This window comes from Natrix helvetica (assembly GCF_964273705.1).
Source record: "Natrix helvetica genome assembly, chromosome: 1".
Classification (NCBI taxonomy): Eukaryota; Metazoa; Chordata; class Lepidosauria; order Squamata; family Natricidae; genus Natrix; species Natrix helvetica.
In genome coordinates this window covers 59,096,372-59,115,906 of record NC_138548.1, presented here as the reverse complement: position 1 = coordinate 59,115,906, position 19,535 = coordinate 59,096,372, and the positions used below count along the sequence as shown (strand labels likewise).

Sequence of the window (19,535 nt, the reverse complement as noted above, 5' to 3'; positions counted from 1 at the left end):
GGGCCCCCAAATATTGATCGCTATTGTCATAATGGTTTTGATCAATCTAGCCCATCCCACGATGCTTTTTTTCATAAGGTAGGAATTGCATAAGCTAGGTCATCATATTGGGTCATATCCATGCCACATGTGTCACTCCCTGTTAACAGTAAGGACAGTAACAGTTTGGGCACATTTTTGGTCAGTTTGGCATCATTGCAATCAAAATCCAGTTTTACCCCAAGCATGCTCCAGCTATTCCACACATATTAGGATCTATCATCCTGAGGCAGACCTGCAAACCAACATACTGTGGCCCAAATCCCTCCAACTCAGAAGTACATGTAACGTATTGACATGATCAACTTGCCTGTTAATTTCAGAGAAAAATATGTTTACAGGACTATAATCAATAAATACCCAACTTTCATTAGCTTCTCAAATCATATTGCCTTGAAACCTCTGAGATATACAAACATATACACACATATCCTGCATAGAATATATACATGCATTATGTATATATGTGTATTTAGTTGTAGAATTTGCATTAAAACTGAAGTGTGGAATCTCTTCCATCATTTCTGATTTTAATCACTTTTCTTTGCTCTAAACCTTTTTTTTAATTCAGGAAAGAATTACATTAGGTTATACTTAGATTTGCATATTTCCATCTATATCAAGGTTAACATGCAAACAATACTTTTATAAAGCAAAATGAAAATTTTTGGGGCTGTGGCAGTGCAGAAATAAGAACGAACGAGAATTTGCTTGGATACTCTACAGGTCTCTGGAAAGAAATTTCAGTATGACATATTTTTGCCCTAAAAGAAAGAAAGAAAGAAAGAAAGAAAGAAAGAAAGAAAGAAAGAAAGAAAGAAAGAAAGAAAGAAAGAAAGAAAGATGTGCCTCAATCAGCCAAAGCTTGACCCTGAAAGGAAAGTTATGAAGCAATGGTATAATTTCTCCTTTTAAAAAGGGAAGGAACTGTAATTTTCTTAGAACAGTTTTGTTTGCATTTCTTCTGACTGAGTAAATAACCTTTGAATTGTGTTTGCTTGGACTCTAGAGGTCTATCAAGAGATGAATTCACCTTTCGGTGAAACAAGCAAATAGACTTTAATCTAAGCCGACCCCAGACAAAGTGGAAGCCAGTTTATTTAATCGAAACTAAATCTAGTTGCAGAAAGATAAGACGGTGTACACAATCACCCATTACATCCATTAGTCCCCACCTCCAAATATGTGTTTTATGAATTTGACCAGAAATGCCAGACCTTTTATTTCCCCAAAGGTTTCCCCCCCCCCCCTCTTTAAAAAGCCAAGAAAACATTTTTCTGGAACAGAGCTTGGCTCCAGGAATTCCTTTTTACACTTATCTAGAAAGCAGGAGATCGGGAACCCTGTCCAAGTTTAAGGCAACATTAATGTGCAGGAAGGAGGTAAGAGGAAATACAATAAAATTTAGGAATATGCCCATGGTTGCTTCCCAGCGGCTCGTCAGCTCGCCTTGTTAGTGTAAACCCCAAAATGGATATATTGGGATGAGGGGGGTATATTTTTCAACAGTTAAAGACAGGTTGATTTGTTATCCCATCTTCCACACCTTGATGTTTCCATTCCCAAGATACGGAGCTATTTAATGGGCTATTACTCACCCCACCCGCCCATCCCACTGCTGATTCTTCTTAGCCAAGCCTTGAATTGCATGCAGATTTTCCTTTTTTTTTATAAAAAGAGAGAGAGAGAAGCTCACCAGAAAAAAATAATAATAAAAGGAGCCACATTAGGATTTCAAATGACAGCTCTGAGTGCTCCATTTTGGGCTCTGAAGATGCTAATTTTAGCACAGAGCTGTAAAAGACGGAGAAAAAAATAGATCTCGCAAAAGGGGAGGAAGGGAACAGCTGGAAATGTTTCTCCTGAGCTTGACCAAACTCACTTTCTCTCTCTTTCTTTCTTTCTTTCTTTCTTTCTTTTTCTTTCTTTCATTCATTCATTCTTTCTTTCTTTCTCTTTCTTTCACTCTTTCTTTTCTTGCTCTGTTTTCATGCTTTCTCTCTATCTAAACAAGAGGAAATCATAGGATATTACGTTCTGCTGACACATGTAGCGCCTGCAGACGGGAACCATTCTCGTCCCTTTCCTTTAAAGTGGAAGGTTCCCCTCTTTTTACCCCTACACTCTCAGCTATTAGCCGACAACCACCTCGCGTCCAGAACGTCCCCGGCTTTCTTCGCCAACTGGGCGGCTCTAACCACCATTGGGCCGGAGGGCCATCCCCCTTCCCCCGCGTTGGCCTTTGGCAAATTGCAAATCCCTACTCTGGATTTCCAAGAACTGATTCTTACATAAAAAGAGAGAAGAAAGTCATTTAGAAACAACCCCCCCCCCAAAAAAAGGCTTGGGGGGCGAATCCAGCCTCCAGTCCAGGAAGGTCTCCTCTTCTGGCCGCCTCTCCATAAGGTTGAAAATATCATCCAACCGGCGGTGCGCTAACATTACACTCCTGTTGCCCCAAGGAGATTGAGCGATGCCATCTTGCGAGGAAATAGCCTTTCCCTTCCCTTCTATCAGCCCTGAACAAGCAAGGTAGACTGGGTTGCCGTAGCTTATAAAGTCAGAAAGTCCTGCTCAGCACGTTTTCAGACCGTTTCTGAGACCTGCTCTGCCTCTAAAGCCAACCAAGGACAGATCCATTCCCGCTCACCAAGATTTGGGAAGCTACATCTGGTCCACACACCTCCTCCTCCTCCTCCTCCTCAACATGTACCAGCGTCAGGCGGGGAGTGGGAAGAGTTGCGCGTCTATCTCGGTCCCTACCAACTCTGTGGAGTGTCTCCCGTGTTGCGGTTAAGTCAAACTACAGGATACGCCTTCGTAAAACTATGTTTTATTTTGATTATAAATAAGATGTTTTAAAATACTCATTGTTGTTGTTAGTTGCGACCCATCGCGACCCCATGGAAAAAATACTCATACTTCCCCCAAAGTACAATTACATAGGAAACCTTTGTAGAAATGATGGGCATGTTTCTTTTCTTTTTTTACAAGTTAATAAAAGCGGACTTTTAAAAAAGATTCTAACGTTCTCCCCTTACCTGTTAGTACGTCCCTTGTTAGCTTTCCCACCCTGAGCATCAACAGTATTTTAAATGTTCCTTTTGGGGATTTCAATTAGTAGGTCTGCAAATATTGTCTTTCGTCTATGAATGACGCCACTTGGATCCCCTTGTCTGCTTGTCTTCTCATTATCTTGGACTCCCTTCCCTCACGGTAGAGTTAATCGGGAATGCATGAACCAACGATGTAGCTTTGCTTTTTACTTTTCCTGAAACAGGGACCTGCTCGTATATCCCGTTGAAATGGCCGCGACATTTCCCCCGTGAAATTCAGCGGGCCTTTGGGAGAATTTTTCTGACAAGACTCAACTCCCTTCTGCATTTTTTTTTTTACAAAGCAGGAAAAATACCAAAGGCAATAAGGAATGTCGGTGATAATTATAATTTATTAGACGCTTCTTAGGAAATATATTTAAAGCCAAATATATCTACATAAGTAGCAAAGAAGGGAAGGAGGGAAGGACAGACAGTGAAGAAGGAAGGAAGGAGGGAGGGAGGGAGGGAATGAAGGATGGAGGGAAGAAGGAAGGAAGGAAAGAAAGAGCATCAAGAAAGACTAAACTGCCCCAAAATGTCAAGGTTCTGTGGAGATCCATTTTTAAAAGTGGCTTTCCCCCGTAAAATTAAAAAGAAAAACAAAAAGCTTTGATTTGTTTGATAGATCCTCGCTCCACATATATTTCAAAAATCAACAAAATATTCAGGTTGCTAAAAACTATGGGTTTTAGTCCACGGTTTGTGATGGACCGTATAAGCTACGAGTTCGTGAGCTGATGTTAAGGCGCCAAAGTGTCGCTGCGTTTCCTTCCCTTTCCCGAATCGGGGGACTTGGTGTCTACACAGAGGTGCCGATGTTAACTATCCCGAAGGAGGGGAGGAAAGCCCACCCCTCGCCCAAATGTTTGTGTATATACATACAAGCGTCCAATGGAGTCAGCCGCGTCAGCGGTCCCGAATGGCTTCCAAGGCCCTCAACTTCCCCGGACGACTTTCGTCGGCAGCCACTGCGAGAGCAGTCTCTCTCTCTCTCTTTTTTTTTTTCTTCTTCTTCTTTTTTTGCTCCGACTGAGACCAAAGCCAACGGCCCCATCCTCTCCTCTCCTCCCTTTGCCTCTCCGAAACAAACAAACAAACAGAAAAGGGAAACGTCAGGGGAGGGGTCTCGTGGGAGGCCGGGGGCAGGTCAGCTCGTTCGGGGAGAAAGGGGTAGCGGGCGCCGGCCGAAGGCGGGGCCGGCCGGTCTTTTTCACCAGGTCCTGCCATAAAGCAAGGTGGAGCAGGACATGGCCGTCCCGTAGTCCGAGGTGGAGGAGTTCAGGTGCGACAAGGCGGACACCTGGCTCTGCAGGGCGGAGGGGCTGCTGCCCGCGTGCTGGCCCAGGTCTGGCGACTGCCCGGCGCTACTGGCCTGGTGGCTCGGATGTTGTCCCAGGCTGGCCCCGTTGGAGGCCACGGTGATGGCGGTGGCCGCCGCCTGCTGTTGCTGGTGATGACCCTGCAGCGCCGTGGAGGGTGCGTTGGAGCCCGCTTGGCACGGCTTGCCGTCTTTGACCAGGACCGGCACGGCCACTCGGCGGGGTGACTGCTGCTGCTGCTGCTGGCAAGAGGCGCCCTCCTGCTGCTGCATCTGCTGCTGGGCCGCCTTGTCCTTGGCCTGGCGCTTCATCTTGTAGCGGTGGTTCTGGAACCAGATCTTGACCTGGGTGGGCGTCAGGTGGATCATGCTGGCCAGGTGCTCCCGCTCGGGCGCCGACAGGTACTTCTGCTGCTTGAAGCGCCTCTCCAGCTCGTACACCTGGGCCTGCGAGAAGAGGACGCGGCGTTTCCGCCGAGGCGCGCTCTGCAGTGGAGCCATGCTCTTGCTCACGTCGCTCAGCGAGCCCAGGCCCCCCATGCCGCCCATGTTCATGCCGGACGAAGGGCCCATGAAGCGGGAGACTGCAATCGAGAAGAGCCAGACAGGCAGAGTTAGTCGCCCGCTGGCCAGGCCGGCTCAAAGTTTTTTTTCACCTCCGAATCCAGGAAGCCCAAAGCCTCCCCTTTTCCCCCCTTCCCCCCACCCCTCAGAAAATAAAGCACGCTTGCCGGGTGGCCAGACATTTCATTCCTTTAAAAAGCCTAAGCACAAATAACAAGCCAAGAGTAAACCAAACCAGACCGCCCGAGGGTTACTTAAGAACCTGCAGAGATCGGCTTCTGATATCATAGGGGAGCTTTCCCGTGAAGTTTAAATCAGATCACCCAAATATGCCCAGGCCCTAAGCATCCTCACTGGAAACCCTGCGAGAGGAAGATCTGGAGAGGAGAAGAAGCCCTATTAAGAGGGAAGGGTTGCTGGTGTAGACAACATTTAACGATTCTGTCCTTATCAGTTGCTTTCGCGGGCGCATTTGCCTCCGAGAAACCGGTTCAGAATCATAAGCGGTATATGTTGAGTAAAAGAGCGCATTCCTCTCCGTCTCCTCATCTACAAAGTTAGGCGTTATTGCTCTTATTGACTCTGTTGTTCCGAAGTTGAGATAAAATTCCCACTGTAGACAAAGGCTTTGGAGGCCCAGTGTAATTTGGCCGGATTCGTGTATTCTGCCCTACCGAAAAGCATTACCTTAACTCCTCAACAGCCCTGAATTTCGTTTTCCCCTCTCATCCTTGATGTACGCAGGAGGCATCGCCGATTTCCCACCATTTTTCGCCGATTTCTGCCCATTACAGCGGTCGCCTGCGAACGCGCGAGCCTCCCTCCTTCCCCCTGCTCCGATTGCAATTCATCCTGGGCACCAGATCTCTTCATCTCGCGGAGCAGCAGAAGCTGCCACGGCCTTCAAAGTCTGGAAGCGCCTTAAATGAGGCGGCCCAAGAGCAGAGAAGAGGGGAAGGGGTGCCGGAGGAGGGGAGGCAACCCGGGCCGATTTTAGAAAAGCGGACCCAATCTCTCCAGCCTCACTTCGCCGATCGCCGCTCTGACAGCGACCCCACACCTGTTCCACCTGTCTAGGGCCGCGCCGCGATCCCTCCCTGAAGCGGGGAAGAGGTTGGGGGGGCGTGGAGCCGCGAGCACTTACTTGTAGAGAAGCGGGGATCCGGGTTGGCTCCGTACCATCCGGTGGCGGAAGCGCTGTTCCTCATGGTGTCCTGGTAAGGCGGGAGGTCGCCCAGGTTGCCATTGCAATAGCCGCCCATGGCGGTGTGGGACAGCTGGGGGACCCCGGCGGCTGCCATGTGGTAAGCGGCGGTGACCGTCCCGTTATGGCCCATGGGGTGCTGCTGCATGGTCGGCTGCGCCACCTGGGATTGCCTGTACGCTGCCAGAGGAGCCCCCAAGTTACTCCCCTCCATGGCCACTTTCTTGTAGCTTTCCTCCAAAGGGCTCAAGATGTCAGACACTGAGAAAGGAGTCGTATGCTTTGGGCTCATCGACATGATTCGGCGGCTGGGGGGAGAGGAGGGGAAAAGAAGGGAAAGGGGAGGCAAAACTCTCTCACTCACTCTCTCTCTCTCTCTCTCTCTCTCCTTTTCTTTTGCTTTTTTTTTTTTTGCCAAATATTCTGCTGGGTTGCTTCCACGCCGATCTTGTTGGATGAACACGTAACCGAGTGGACCAAGTCCGCCTTAATTGGATGGAGTGGAGGCTCAGAGCTGCCTTTCGTTTGTTTTAGCCAGACGCCAGGTTTTAGGCTGCCACCAGAGGCGGGGCATAGGCTCTAAAGCAACAAGACAATAGATCCCCGCATCTTGCCCAAGATAATTAGCGTGCATGCTGATGACAAGGTAAACACCTTTAAGTTTTGGTTTTTTTTTTACTTCTCAGGATTTGCTCTTCGTTTTCTGTACTTTTTAAGAAACAGGTTAGTCTTTTCACACGCACACAATAAATAAAATTATGCCTCCCCCTCCCCCAAACCGAACCGATTTTGTTCATTTATTTATTTATTTCCGGGAGGGGGGAGGGGAATCTAACCCTTAGATTATCCCCAAGAAGGGGGTATTTTAAAAATCCCAAGGGTTTAATGGGGGAGAGGGTTCCATTCATCTTTTCTTGTTTGCTTGCTTCCCCCCAACCATCACTCCTCCCGTGGATAAGTCTGGAAAGCAAACCAGTTCCGATACCAACCTCTCCCTCTACCCACACACCCCGCGCGCCATTGCGACCCCCCCCCCCGGCTCCATGCGCTTCCGCCCTACCAGTCCTCTTCCTCCTCCTCCTCCCTCCGTCTGAATGAGGAAGGTCAGGACTGAAGAACTGGATCGAGTCTCCCCCCACCTCAACTCGCCCCCGCCCTCGCCCTCGCCCCCGCCTCCGTTAGAAAGCCCGGACAGAGAGAAAAGAACAGTTCCCGAGCAGACAGTGCCAAGTTGGCCGCAAGGCGGTCCCGGGCCAGACTTTGGACGGCTCCTCTCGGGAGAGGCACTGGCTTTCCTAGAGGAAACTACTTGCGCCTTCTCGGGGCTGCTTAGGAGGCGTCAGCTGCCGCTGAGCCTCTAGGAAGCTTATCCGTCCGACTCTCGCCGTGCATTCGTTTCCCCCGCCCGCCCGCCACTCCGCACTTTGCCAAAGACATGCAATCACATGATCCTATCGCCGCGCGTGTTACCTCAAACAGGAGAAAGCTGGAAGTTTGGGGGGGGGGGAACATGTCAAGCAATTGTATAAGAACGGAGGGGCTGCTGGAAAACACATTAAGACTAAGAGGCCGTTTGTTATTTTCCAATCGGCGCCGTGTCACGCACTCCTTCGGGCCACATCTAAAGCTTACAAAGCGGCGTTTCGCCATAACTTATGAATCAGAGACGCCAGGCCTGGCAAAGAGCCTCAGGTCACCCGCACCCCCACAACTCCGCCAGGGCGGAATAAGGTCCTTGTTTCCCAAGATTTCGCTAAGACGAACTGCGGTCACTTCGGTGTCTAGACAAACCGGGAGTCCAAGTTGGCGGCGCTGTGGCGGAGGTCTTAATCCAGCACCCGATCCACCAGCGGGTCAAGATGCCCTGCTTCGGGGGGTGGGGGGGCAGGACTTAGAGACAGAATCCTGGTCTCGTCGGAGGCCTCGGAGACTCCTCCTCCCCGCCCTCATCGCGAGTGGGGCAGGCGTGGGTTGGGTCGGGCCCTTATTCACGCCTAGAAGCACCCAAGGCCGCTTTGGTTGCCTCGTGTTACCCGCCGCCGCCGCCGCCGCCGCCAGCCGCCGCGCCTCCTTGTTCCGAAGCTATTTTTCAATGTGCGCGTTTCGTATTCTTCTCCCCGGGAAACGGAGTGGGTGGGAAAAGAGGAAGGTGGCGGAGGGGGAAGGGAGGGAGACAGATTTTCTGTATCCTTGCCTGGCACGTTAGTGGTACCTAATTTAATAAAGCAATTCTCGGAAACAGAGAGGGGGGGGGAGAGAAGGCAGCTAAGGGGCAGTTAACCCGGTGATTTTCAAGCTTCAACCGTTTAGTAATTGCCGCTGCTAAATCTGTTGGCATGAACGTCGAGCTCGGGCTTTTCAAAATCATTAACGCAAGCTGGCCTATAAATAAAAATTAAATAAATAAATGCAAAAAGTGCACTTTTGCTGCTACCCGGGAATACCCAAACATCTTTCTCTTAAAGTGGCCTTGCGTAAACGGCCGCTCGCTTGGTCGCCGACTCCACACCGGCTCCTAAAGATCGCTTTGCTCCAATTAACAGACCCTCGTCGAGGTGGAGGCAAGAAAACGCTCAGGAGCAAAGTCGATGCCCGCCTGTGTGCTTCGCCTCCTTCAAGTAGAAACCGGCGCCTTGATTAGGCTGTAGGGCTCGGCAAGAGGTGAGCTTTGGCACGCCAATGTAATCGTGGCAACGTTTGGAGGCAGAGCATCAGTTTTATCCCCTCCTTGAACGCCCCGCGCGCCGCTTCCGGGCAGCCGCTGGAAACGAGGGCCATCGAATCAATGGAAGTGACTTCCGAAATCGAGGCGCACCCGGGGCTGCTGGGTTGTAGGCTAGGAGAACCTCTGGGCCCTTGTGGAGGAAGAAATTTCGCTCAGGGGACGGCATGAAAGTATCATGGGGTCCCAACTAGGTTCCGTGAACGGTGGGCCTCCCCCCACTTTTTTTTAGTGGGGTAAGCAACTCCCTGGAAGTTGTTTTCTTTCGGGCCCCAGCGGCGAATGGAGCTGTTGTGTCTGTCGCGCTAGAGGTTTTTGGTTTCCTTGCGAAGAAACTTTACTTCTGGTCTTACCTGAATCCAAAGATCTCCGTTATAAAGCCGATGCTTGGGCGGCGGTGGCGCTATTTTGTTTTTTTAGGTTTTTGTAATAATTTATTTGTAGGAGCTCGGAATCGAATGGTATAAAACAATTTAGTCACCTAAGAATTAAGAACTTAATTTTCTTTTTGGTTATTTCACATTGCAGGACTGTTTCATTAAAGGAAATAAACATTTAAAGTACTCTCAAAAGAGGTAGAAAAGTTACTTATATTGGTAGCATAGGTAACCTCTTTAATACCTACTGATATACAGAGATTATACAAGGATATCTTCAGCGTATGTATCTCAATATAAATAAAAAGCACAGATTATTTCTACAATCATTCTATTTTATTTAGGTTAAGAACACAAACTTATCTTAACGTACAATAATTGCATGATCAAAATACACTAAAATGTTAATCAATTCTTTAATAATATTCTAATAGGAGGTCAACGTAATAATACTTAGCAGTAGATATGTGCATATATTAATTTGCAGTGGACTGCTGTATTGTTTTGTGTGTGTGTGTGTGTGTGTGTGTGTGTGTGATTCTACAAAAATAGAATCACACTTTTTAATCATAGCCAGTCGTCCCCGTCCCCCCAAACGGGGCTTCTCAATTTATGCCTTAATATAAGAACAAAGAGTTTCCAAAACATTTCAAAACTTTCTTCCTTCCTCTCTGCACTTTCTTTGGAGTATTGATTAGACTGGAAATTTGCTCCTAGAATATGTTCCTTCGGTGTGTATTATTAATACATTTTTAAATAAAATTGGACCCAGTTCTACTCTTCCATTTGGATCTACACGTTTACACTGGAATGCATTTATTTTGACGAAAATGATCAAACTACAGCCATTGATCCTCCAAAATCTAGCAGTCACAGAGCCAATCAAATACACAGCAGTAGCAGGACAGAATTAATTTATATGTAAAATCACACCTAAAGAGATGAGTTTGATCCTCATCAAATAAGTTGATCTCCAAATCAAGTCAAGGCAAAGTGTTTGGATTTCATTTGGTAGGCAGGTTCATATTTTCAATTAGTTGCAACAGTGCTGACTTGTAAGTGCTTTGATTGGAAGAGAATTTGATTTCCAGCTAAGAGAGCGTAGACTTTGCCACAAAAGCCTATTGATTTCCCTTGATGGAAAGATGCAGCCATCATTTGATCGACTCTGAAGTCGCCCGGGTCATTCTTGCTTGCCTTTCCTTCGGGCCAGCCTGCACCGTGGCTTCAGCAAAAGTGTACCAACTGTTCTCGGTGCGAGAACGGCGGCCCGTCTCGGGTGGAATTAACTTCCACGGAAAGGAGTCTTGTGGATGTTACCGTATGTTGCTTCTAGGGGGTGATTTCGGGCAATAGTCAATCTCCTTCGGCGTCCTCCTCCGGATCTTCTAATTCAGCCAGCCAGATCATGCCGTTCGGAAGGAAGAAACACAAAAAGCAAGCGGGGTATTTGCAAAGTTGAAGACTGGATCTACCTTCTGCAGCCACCACCGTCTCCTGTGGAACCCTGGGCTACTTCAACTGCCTCGATTATTGCCCGCAATTGGGTTGATGCTGGTGATGAAGAATACGAAGAAGAAGCGGGGTGAAAAGAAGCGCAAGAGGGAAGAAGTCCCTGGTGGACGAGGATGCGTTTGGCCTGCTTCAAAGGCTCCCCACCGCCCCGACAGAGCCCCCCCCCCCCCCAGCCTCTGCTTGGAGAACACGTTGGATTTGCCTCGCAGAGCCTACGGGGCTCTTCAAGAGCTTCAGGTCAAAGATGCCTAAACTCAAAGCCTGCCTAAACTGATGCCCGGTCCAAACCTGAAGCCTGCAGAAAGAAGACAAACGCTCACTAGGCTATGGCGAAAGCCGTTGCCTTCCAAGCCCCGCAGGCCTCCCTTCCGAGGAGACGCCCGATGCTTTGCGGGGGGGGGGGGGACTTCCTCAGCGCCAGATGGAATCAACTTCTCTGCCTGTGGGGCAATTCTTTGGCAGCTGGATAAGAAAAGGAAGGAAGCTTGAATTATCCCCCCCCTCACCATCCACTAAAACCTAGCGGGAAACCTTCACTTCTGTAGCCTTTTAATTATCCACTACCAGGGCATTGGAACTGTCTTGTGGCTTCCTTCAGAGGTGTTGGACAGGTCATCCTCCACCCAGCTGCGTGGGAAGGACGCAGTCCCGGGAAGTTTCTTTTCAGAAACCAGAAGACAAGGAAGGGGCAGCTCTTTTCCTCCCCAGCGTGAAAGTGGAAAAGAAGGGCGCATCCCAGCGTGAAAGTGGCACCCAAATAAACTCACTCAAGATGGCGTCCTACATTACGCACCGTTGAAGTACTTTGCTCCAACTGCTTAATGAATATTGGCCTCAAGGTTGCCGTCCCGGGGTCTTTGCTCTCTTCCGCCGCCGCCGCCCTGATTCTCTTTGCAAGCCAATTCTGGTTGGGATTTCAAGAAAGCAACCAGCCCAGTTCAGAATAATGTTAGACCTTCGCCTTATTTGTGGGTGGGGGAGGCGGTGTCCCTTTGAATCTTTAGAATTATGTGCCTAGTGGGGCAGAAGAAAACAACATAAATAACATTAGCACTGACATCTATAAAATGCTTTCCAAAATAAGGGAAAGTCCTACAAAAAGGCAAGAACCGAATCAGTTCCTTTGGGGTCTTTCCCTCTTCAGTTTGCTACTCCTCTCTGCTCTGAGGTTCGGTCCTGTTCCAATCAGTCCCAAATATATTTTGGTTTAGGACAGCCTTCTCTTAGCCTCCACATCCTCATTTTGAATGGGTCAATGAGTGGTCCCATTTATTTATTGGCAGGACCTTTGTATTCAATATTTGATAAAGACATATTTATATCCAGATGCTAAGATTTGTGGGTGATTTAAGTAACTTTGAAAACAGGGGAGCTAGTTCCAAATTAGATATCTTTTAAAATGAATAAAACAAGTTGGTAGTGTTTTGACTAGTTTTCAGACTATTGCTTTTTTTGGCCAGCTAAGATCATAATAGTGACAGAAGTAATTAGCAAAAAGATGGGACACTTATTTTTTTTTGTGGATGAAGTGTCACCAAATACTTTTACTAACAAGTTATGTCCAGTTTAGAATGCCATGTTCAGATTGTAATATTCACTTCTTCCTTTCTTCCATTCCTCTTAATATTTTCTTTCTCCTTTACTTACCTGGTTGAGTATTGCTTAGATTTTATAAAGTTGACTTACTGTTGATTTTAGCACTTTAATACTGATTTCAGTGCTTTTCTTGGGTTCCAAGAGGCATTTATTTCTTCTTGTGTTTCTCCTGACAAGTCCTTTCCACTGAAATCAGTTGCTTCCATATATATAACGTTCAGGTTTCATCACCTCCATCCTTAATTTGACTTAAATTTACTTCATTTTGATGTAGATGGAGTCCAGAGTCATGAGAATATTTCCCTAATGTCCTTCACATATTATTTTAGTGTAATGAAGCAATTACATAATTTTTAACTTTGTACTTCATGGCCTTTACCTTCTCCCTCTTTAGGAAGTAATGTGCTTTATTTCACTTTCTATAGTTTTTAATCATGTTTCTCCTTTGTGACTTGTGGCTACTGATAGCCTTTGCCTAAACTCCCTTCCAGGTTACCTAATTCAAAGTCTTCATTACAGGTAATCCTTGACTTACAACAGTTTATTCAGTGACCATTTGAAGTTACAACAGCACTGGAAAAAGTAACATGACCGTTCTTCACACTTACGACCATCATAACATCCCCATGGTCACATGATCAAAATTCCACTGCTTGGTAACTGACATGTTTATGATGGTTGCTGGGTCATGTGATCACCTTCAACAGCTTTCTGACAAGCAAAGTCAATGGGGGAGCCGGATTCACTTAACAACTAACTTAATAACTGCAGTGATTCACTTAACAACTGTGGCAAGAAAAGTTGTAGAATGGGGCAAAGCACACTTTACAAATGTCTCAGTTAGCAACAGAAATTGTGGGTTCAATTATGGTTGTAATTCAAAGACCTTCTCTACAAGAGCCCACAGTATATTTTGCTATTTGAAACAAATGTGTGAATCTTTCCAAGTAAAAATAAGTCATTAGACTGGCAGATGAATTTTTCCTCAGGACAGAATCAACTACTAAAGGCAATATGTGCTGTAGGTTAGGAAATAAAATGGCTGCCCATTCAATTCAGTTTACCCAGAACTAAAAGGCAGCTGCCTCGCTCTGTCTAATGATAAGAGTAGGATCTGACAGAGTAGGAAATTCAAAGAACAGAGCAGAACACTGAAGAGAAATAACTGTTAATTCAATTGCTGTTGGGTCTCAAGTTTATAAGAAAGAACCCCAAACAAGCAGAAAACAAAGAAAAAATAAGATGGGAGTCATTAGAACACGACACCTCTGAACCGAAAGCCTGCCTACCAGCAAAGATGGGAAAGAAAAAGAATGAAGGAAGCCCTCAGAACATGTGGCTATTCCAAGTGGGCCTTCATCAAGTCTCAAAAAAAGACCTTACAGGACCTCCTCCCTAACGGATAATGAAGAGAACAATAAACAAAACAACCTTGCCATTCCGTATGTTGCAGGCATATGGGAAAAGCTCAGGAGGATCTTCGGGGAACATAATATACATGCACACTTCAAACCCAAAGACAAAAGCTTGTCCACCCAAAAGATAAAATACCCAGACATAAACTCAGCAACGTGATATATGAAGTACAATGCAATGATCCATGTACATCAGGGAAACAAAACAACCACTTCATAAGCGCATGGCACAACGTAGGAGAACAAACACATCAGGACTAGATTCAGCAAGCAGTCCATCTGCATTTAAAAGACACAGGACACTCTTTTGAAGACAGCAAATTCCACATTTTGGACAGAGAGGACTGCTGGTTTGAAAGAGGGGTCAAAGGGACCATCTATGTCAAAATTGAACAGCCCTCTATAAACAGAGGGGGGGGGGAATACAGCATCATCTATCTCCAATCTACAACACAGTCCTTTCCACAGTTCCAAAAAGGCTCCACACCCATTTGCACCACTCAGGTTATCCTGATGACATAGATAAACCTCCAGGTGACCTTAATGACTCACTAAAAGAATGCAAATGAACCAGCTATCTGCAAGGAGTATAAATCCTTCAATTCTCCACCATCTTCAGCACCATTCTTCAGTCAGAATTGAAGAAGTTTCTTGGATGAAACGTCTTCAGTGAAAAACCGGAAAATCCAATTGACTCTTGAAAAAGCACTTTTGGGACAGAAAACAAAGGGTTTTATAGAAATTGAAGGCTATAGGGTGAGAAATCCCAGGGATCCTTTTTGGTGGCCAGTTTTGGGGAAGCTAGGCAGATCCTTGTCCATCTACCTGAGATTATTTCCACTGTGAAGCAAAGTTGGGCTTCTCCACCTGATAAAAGGTAATGGCAAAGGTTCCCCTCAGACATATGTGCTAGTCGTTCCCGACTCTAGGGGGTGGTGCTCATCTCCATTTCAAAGCCAAAGAGCCAACACTGTCCAAAGACGTCTCATGGTCATGTGGCCGGCATGACTCAATGCTGAAGGCACACAGTGCTGTTACCTTCCAAAAAAAGGTGGTCCCTATTTTTCTACTTGTATTTTTTATATGTTTTCAAACTGCTAGGTTGGCAGAAGCTGGGACAAGCAACGGGAGCTCACTCCGTTTCGCAGCACTAGGGATTCAAACCGCCGAACTGCTGACCTTTCTGATCAAAAAGCTCAGCATCTTAGCCACTGAGCCACCGTGTCCCTGTTACTGCCATGCAATTCCTTTATTAGGGCTGTCCTTGGCTGTACTGTGAGTGGGTGAGCAAGTCATCTATTCTTTGGTTCAGATGGGATTGCAGAGACTCTTTGATTGAAGATATGGAGCTGGGTCACATCCTAAAGACAGGAAGGAGGGGAGAGCAATCTCCATTTCTTCCCCTCTACAATACTCATCTTGTGGTAGCAAATTTAATATTTTAAGTATGTGAATAAGTGTTTTCTATTTTCTGTGATATCATGTTGTCCCACCATTTGACTTCACTGGATACTTCTGTCTTATGTAAAGGTATTCTTAAACCTATTTTTTATTTGTATCTTATCCATATTCTTTATTTGTATTTATTTCTAAAACTGTTGCATCCTGTTTATTTTATTTATTTATAAATTTTATTTCCTCCCCATCTCGAGGAGAGTCTTGGTGACTTGCAACATTGAAGCAATAAAACCATCAAATTATACATGCATATATACATATATGTACATGTACACATACACACATATAAATACAATGAAATATTGGTTGTGATTAGAAGATGGGAATGAGGGCACAGAATGTACAGGGATGGACGTGGGATCAGCCATTAATCCATCAACCACCTCCAGTGTGCTATCCCTACATTGGGACCCCAGGTCAACTGTCAGAGCCCCCTTTTCTGGAAAATATTAGGAAATCTCAGTATATTGTGGTTCTTTTCACATAGCAATTCACCACACTCTTCATAATAATCACTCAGTCACTGAAAATCAGCAGGCATATAAATGTAATAATTATCTATTAGTTATTATTAATAAAGTCAGAAGGTATATACAGGTGAAACTTGAAAAATTAGAATATCGTGCAAAAGTTCATTTATTTCAGTAATGCAACTTAAAAGGTGATAGACTCATTACATGCAAAGCAAGATAGTTCAAGCTGTGATTTGTCATAATTGTGATGATTATGGCGTACAGCTCACGAAAACCCCAAATCCACCATCTCAGAAAATTAGAATATTACATGCAATCAATAAAACAAGGATTGTACATAGAACAATATCAGACCTCTGAAAAGTATAAGCATGCATATGTACTCAGTACTTGGTTTGGGCCCCCTTTGCAGCAATTATTGCCTCAATGTGGAAGCTATCAGCCTATGGCACTGTTGAGGTGTTATGGAAGACCAGGATGCTTCAATAGTGGCCTTCAGTTTTTCTGCATTGTTCGGTCTCATGTCTCTCATCTTTCTCTTGGCAATGCCCCATAGATTCTCTATGGGGTTCAGGTCAGGCCACTTTGCTTGCCAATCAAGCACAGTAATCCTACAGTCATTGAACCAGGTTTTGGTGCTTTTGGCAGTGTGGGCAGCTGGAAAATGAAGTCAGCATCCCCATAAAGCTCGTCTGTGGAAGGAAGCATGAAGTGCTCTAAAATCTCCTGGTAGACAGCTGTGTTGACCCTGGTCTTAATGAGGCACAGTGGTCCAAAGTCCTTTTTTCTGATGAGAGCAACTTTTGCATCTCATTTGGAAACCAAAGACCCAGATTATGGAGGAAGAATGGAGAGGACAATCAAGCACAGTAATCCCACGGTCATTGAACCAGGTCTTAGTGCTTTTGGCAAAAGTTGCTCTCATCAGAAAAGAGGACTTTGGACCACTGAGCAACAGGACTTTGGACCACTGTGCTTCCATAATACCTCAGCAGTGCCACAGGCTGATAGCTTCCATGCCATACCTCACTGAGGCAGTAATTGCTGCAAAAGGGGCCCAAACCAAGTACTGAGTACATATGCATGCTTATACTTTTCAGAGGTCCGATATTGTTCTATGTACAATCCTTGTTTTATTGATTGCATGTAATATTCAAATTTTCTGAGATTGTGGATTTGGGGTTTTCATGAGCTGTAAGCCATAATCATCACAATTATGACAAATCACGGCTTGAACTATCTTGCTTTGCATGCAATGAGTCTATCTCATATATTAGTTTCACCTTTTAAGTTGCATTACTGAAATAAATGAACTTTTGCACGATATTCTAATTTTTTGGGTTTCACCTGTACATTTAATCATTTATTATTACACATTTTTGCTATTTTGAATGAGCACACTTTCCAACTGCACCTCTGTTCAGGTGCAGTGACCAGAAGTGTAGTTCTACCATGCTGATTTGTAAAAAAGAAAAAAATCACTTATAGCATTGGCTGTTTTGTTTCCTGTTCATTTCTGAATGATAGTTGCTGCAGTAGATGAAGGACCTGCAGCTGGTAAAGTGGTGCATAAGCCCCAGAAATGTATTTCGTCTTTAGGGGCAGAATTGCCAGAAAAATAAATAAATGATGATATAGATAAAGTTCACTCTAAGGCAGGGGTGTCCAAACTTGGGAACTTTAAGACTTGTGGACTTCAACTCCCAGAATTCCCCAGCCAGCATGGCTGGCTGGGGAATTCTGGGAGTTGAAGTCCACAAGTCTTAAAGTTCCCAAGTTTGGACACCCCTGCTCTAAGGCCATCACTCGGGAATGAAGACATTTGACTCTAGAAAACCAGATGATTCACTAGTGGCACTGATACAGCTCTCATAGCCAGCATATATTTGATAAGGGCCGTCTGGCACCAAAAATATTTCTTTCCAACAATGGATAAGAAGACGTCCAGGCTGGCAATTAGCATCTGTGAAAACGGGAGACTACGGTAGCAGGGCTGACTTGTTGCATTGGTTCTGCTTTTCAGTCCGCTCAATCAGGAGCTGAACTTTACTTTTTCTGTCCCTCTCCTCCTCCTTACCACATTCCAGCGTGTCCCCATCACCACCACCAAAAAAGGAATAAAATGAGGGATAGACATAGGTGTAATCCTTGTAAGCATTAGGTTTCTGCAAGCTTGCAAATAACTTGACCAAATTAAATGATTGTGAAGTGCTGATGGGCTAGGCAGAGCTCTCAAAAATTAAAAACCAAAGAAAAGTATACACCTGAAGACTGGACAGAAGCACTTGATCCACTTGGCCCACAGAATACAATACAATACAATAGCAGAGTTGGAAGGGACCTTGGAGGTCTTCTAGTCCAACCCCCTGCCTAGGCAGGAAACCCTATACCGTTTCAGACAAATGGCTATCCAACATCTTCTTAAAGCCTTCCAGTATTGGGGCATTCACAACTTCTGGAGGCAAGCTGTTCCAATGATTAATTGTTCTAACTGTCAGGAAGTTTCTCCTCAGTTCTGTTGCTTCTCTCCTTGATTAGTTTCCACCCACTGCTTCTTGTTCTACCCTCAGGTGCCTTGGAGAATAGTTTGACTCCCTCTTCTTTGTGGCAACCCCTGAGATATTGGAACACTGCTATCATGTCTCCCCTAGTCCTTCTTTCTCTTAAGCTAAACATACCCAGTTCCTGCAACCGTTCCTGCAACAGTTCCTGCAACCGTTAGAATGAAAGGAAGTGCCTCAATTTTCATCACAGACTAACAAGGATATTGTGGCATAGGTTTTGTTGCTTTTGTTGTTCCTGGCCATAAACTCTTTTGGACGCCACTGAACGTAAATACCATTATACATTAGGCTTTAAGGTGCCCGCGTTGTTATTTGTATAATAACCCATGAACTGCAGATTCTGTTTGTCAGATGTATTTCCTCCATTCCTAATTTTCCAAACTGCTCATATTTTCGGAGATCTGGCTTTGTTTTAGTGTAAATCACCTGAAAGGCTTTCCAGGATGTAACCAGCTTTCAAATAAATAAAAAATAAAATATATGCTGGCTATGGGTGATTTGTTTCATAGGTACTCCTTCTAAACTTCAGGAATTTATTCACTTACAACATCGGTAGGAAACCTCTCCTCATTAGAAAGTTTTAGGGCTGGATTTGGGTGTAGGAGGTGGTAGGGTTGCACAAAGAGCTCTTCCCCCATATCCCTATTATTGTGCACAGCCAAGAAAAAAAGATAGCACCTGCACTGTCCTGCATGTCACCCTGGGCCTTGGGAACACCCTGGGAATATTTAGATGGGGCAATTTCGGTGTGTAAGTAACCTCTTTCATCTGACTTAGTGGACAGAATCACGTTTATTATCATTGCACATCATGCAATGAAATTAAATGCTGTAGATGGCATTTAATTTTGTTGTAGGATGTGCAATGACAATAAAGTAAATTAAACTTGGCTTTCTCCACTAGGTCAATTGAAAGATGTTACTCATACTCTGAATTTGCCCTCTCTAACATTTCTTAAGCTGGACAAACTCCTAAAAGCCAGTGAAAACGTTGGCTGAGGCCAAAGCATTTCTCACTGCAGTGAGCACTTTAGCAAAAAGGTTTGTGCCAGGTGATGTGGCCCATCTCGTGGAAAGTTTCCACAGACCAACCAGCTTATCCCATCTGCTTATTGACTTTTCTTCTGCTGTACAGTATTGCATGTTCACCAATGAGCTTTCAGAGGAAGACTAATCTTTTGGTTTTCCAATTT

At 45.4% G+C, this 19,535-nt stretch overlaps 1 protein-coding gene across 2 annotated transcripts; it reads right to left on the bottom strand.

Moving 5' to 3' along the window:
* Positions 1 to 2,024: 2,024 nt before the first annotated feature.
* NKX2-1 (NK2 homeobox 1) lies at positions 2,025 to 8,099 on the bottom strand. Of its 2 annotated transcripts, none has more exons than XM_081951432.1 (3): positions 7,694 to 8,099; positions 6,164 to 6,531; positions 2,025 to 5,039 (listed from the first exon to the last, which is right to left on the bottom strand). In XM_081951432.1, the coding sequence occupies exons 1-3, from the start codon at positions 7,777 to 7,779 to the stop codon at positions 4,348 to 4,350; spliced, it is 1,146 nt and encodes a 381-aa protein (XP_081807558.1). In that variant the 5' UTR covers positions 7,780 to 8,099; the 3' UTR covers positions 2,025 to 4,347. The 2 variants fall into 2 exon arrangements, with proteins under 2 accessions (XP_081807558.1, XP_081807559.1); XM_081951433.1 differs by lacking the exon at positions 7,694 to 8,099 and adding an exon at positions 7,284 to 7,326.
* Positions 8,100 to 19,535: the final 11,436 nt, after the last annotated feature.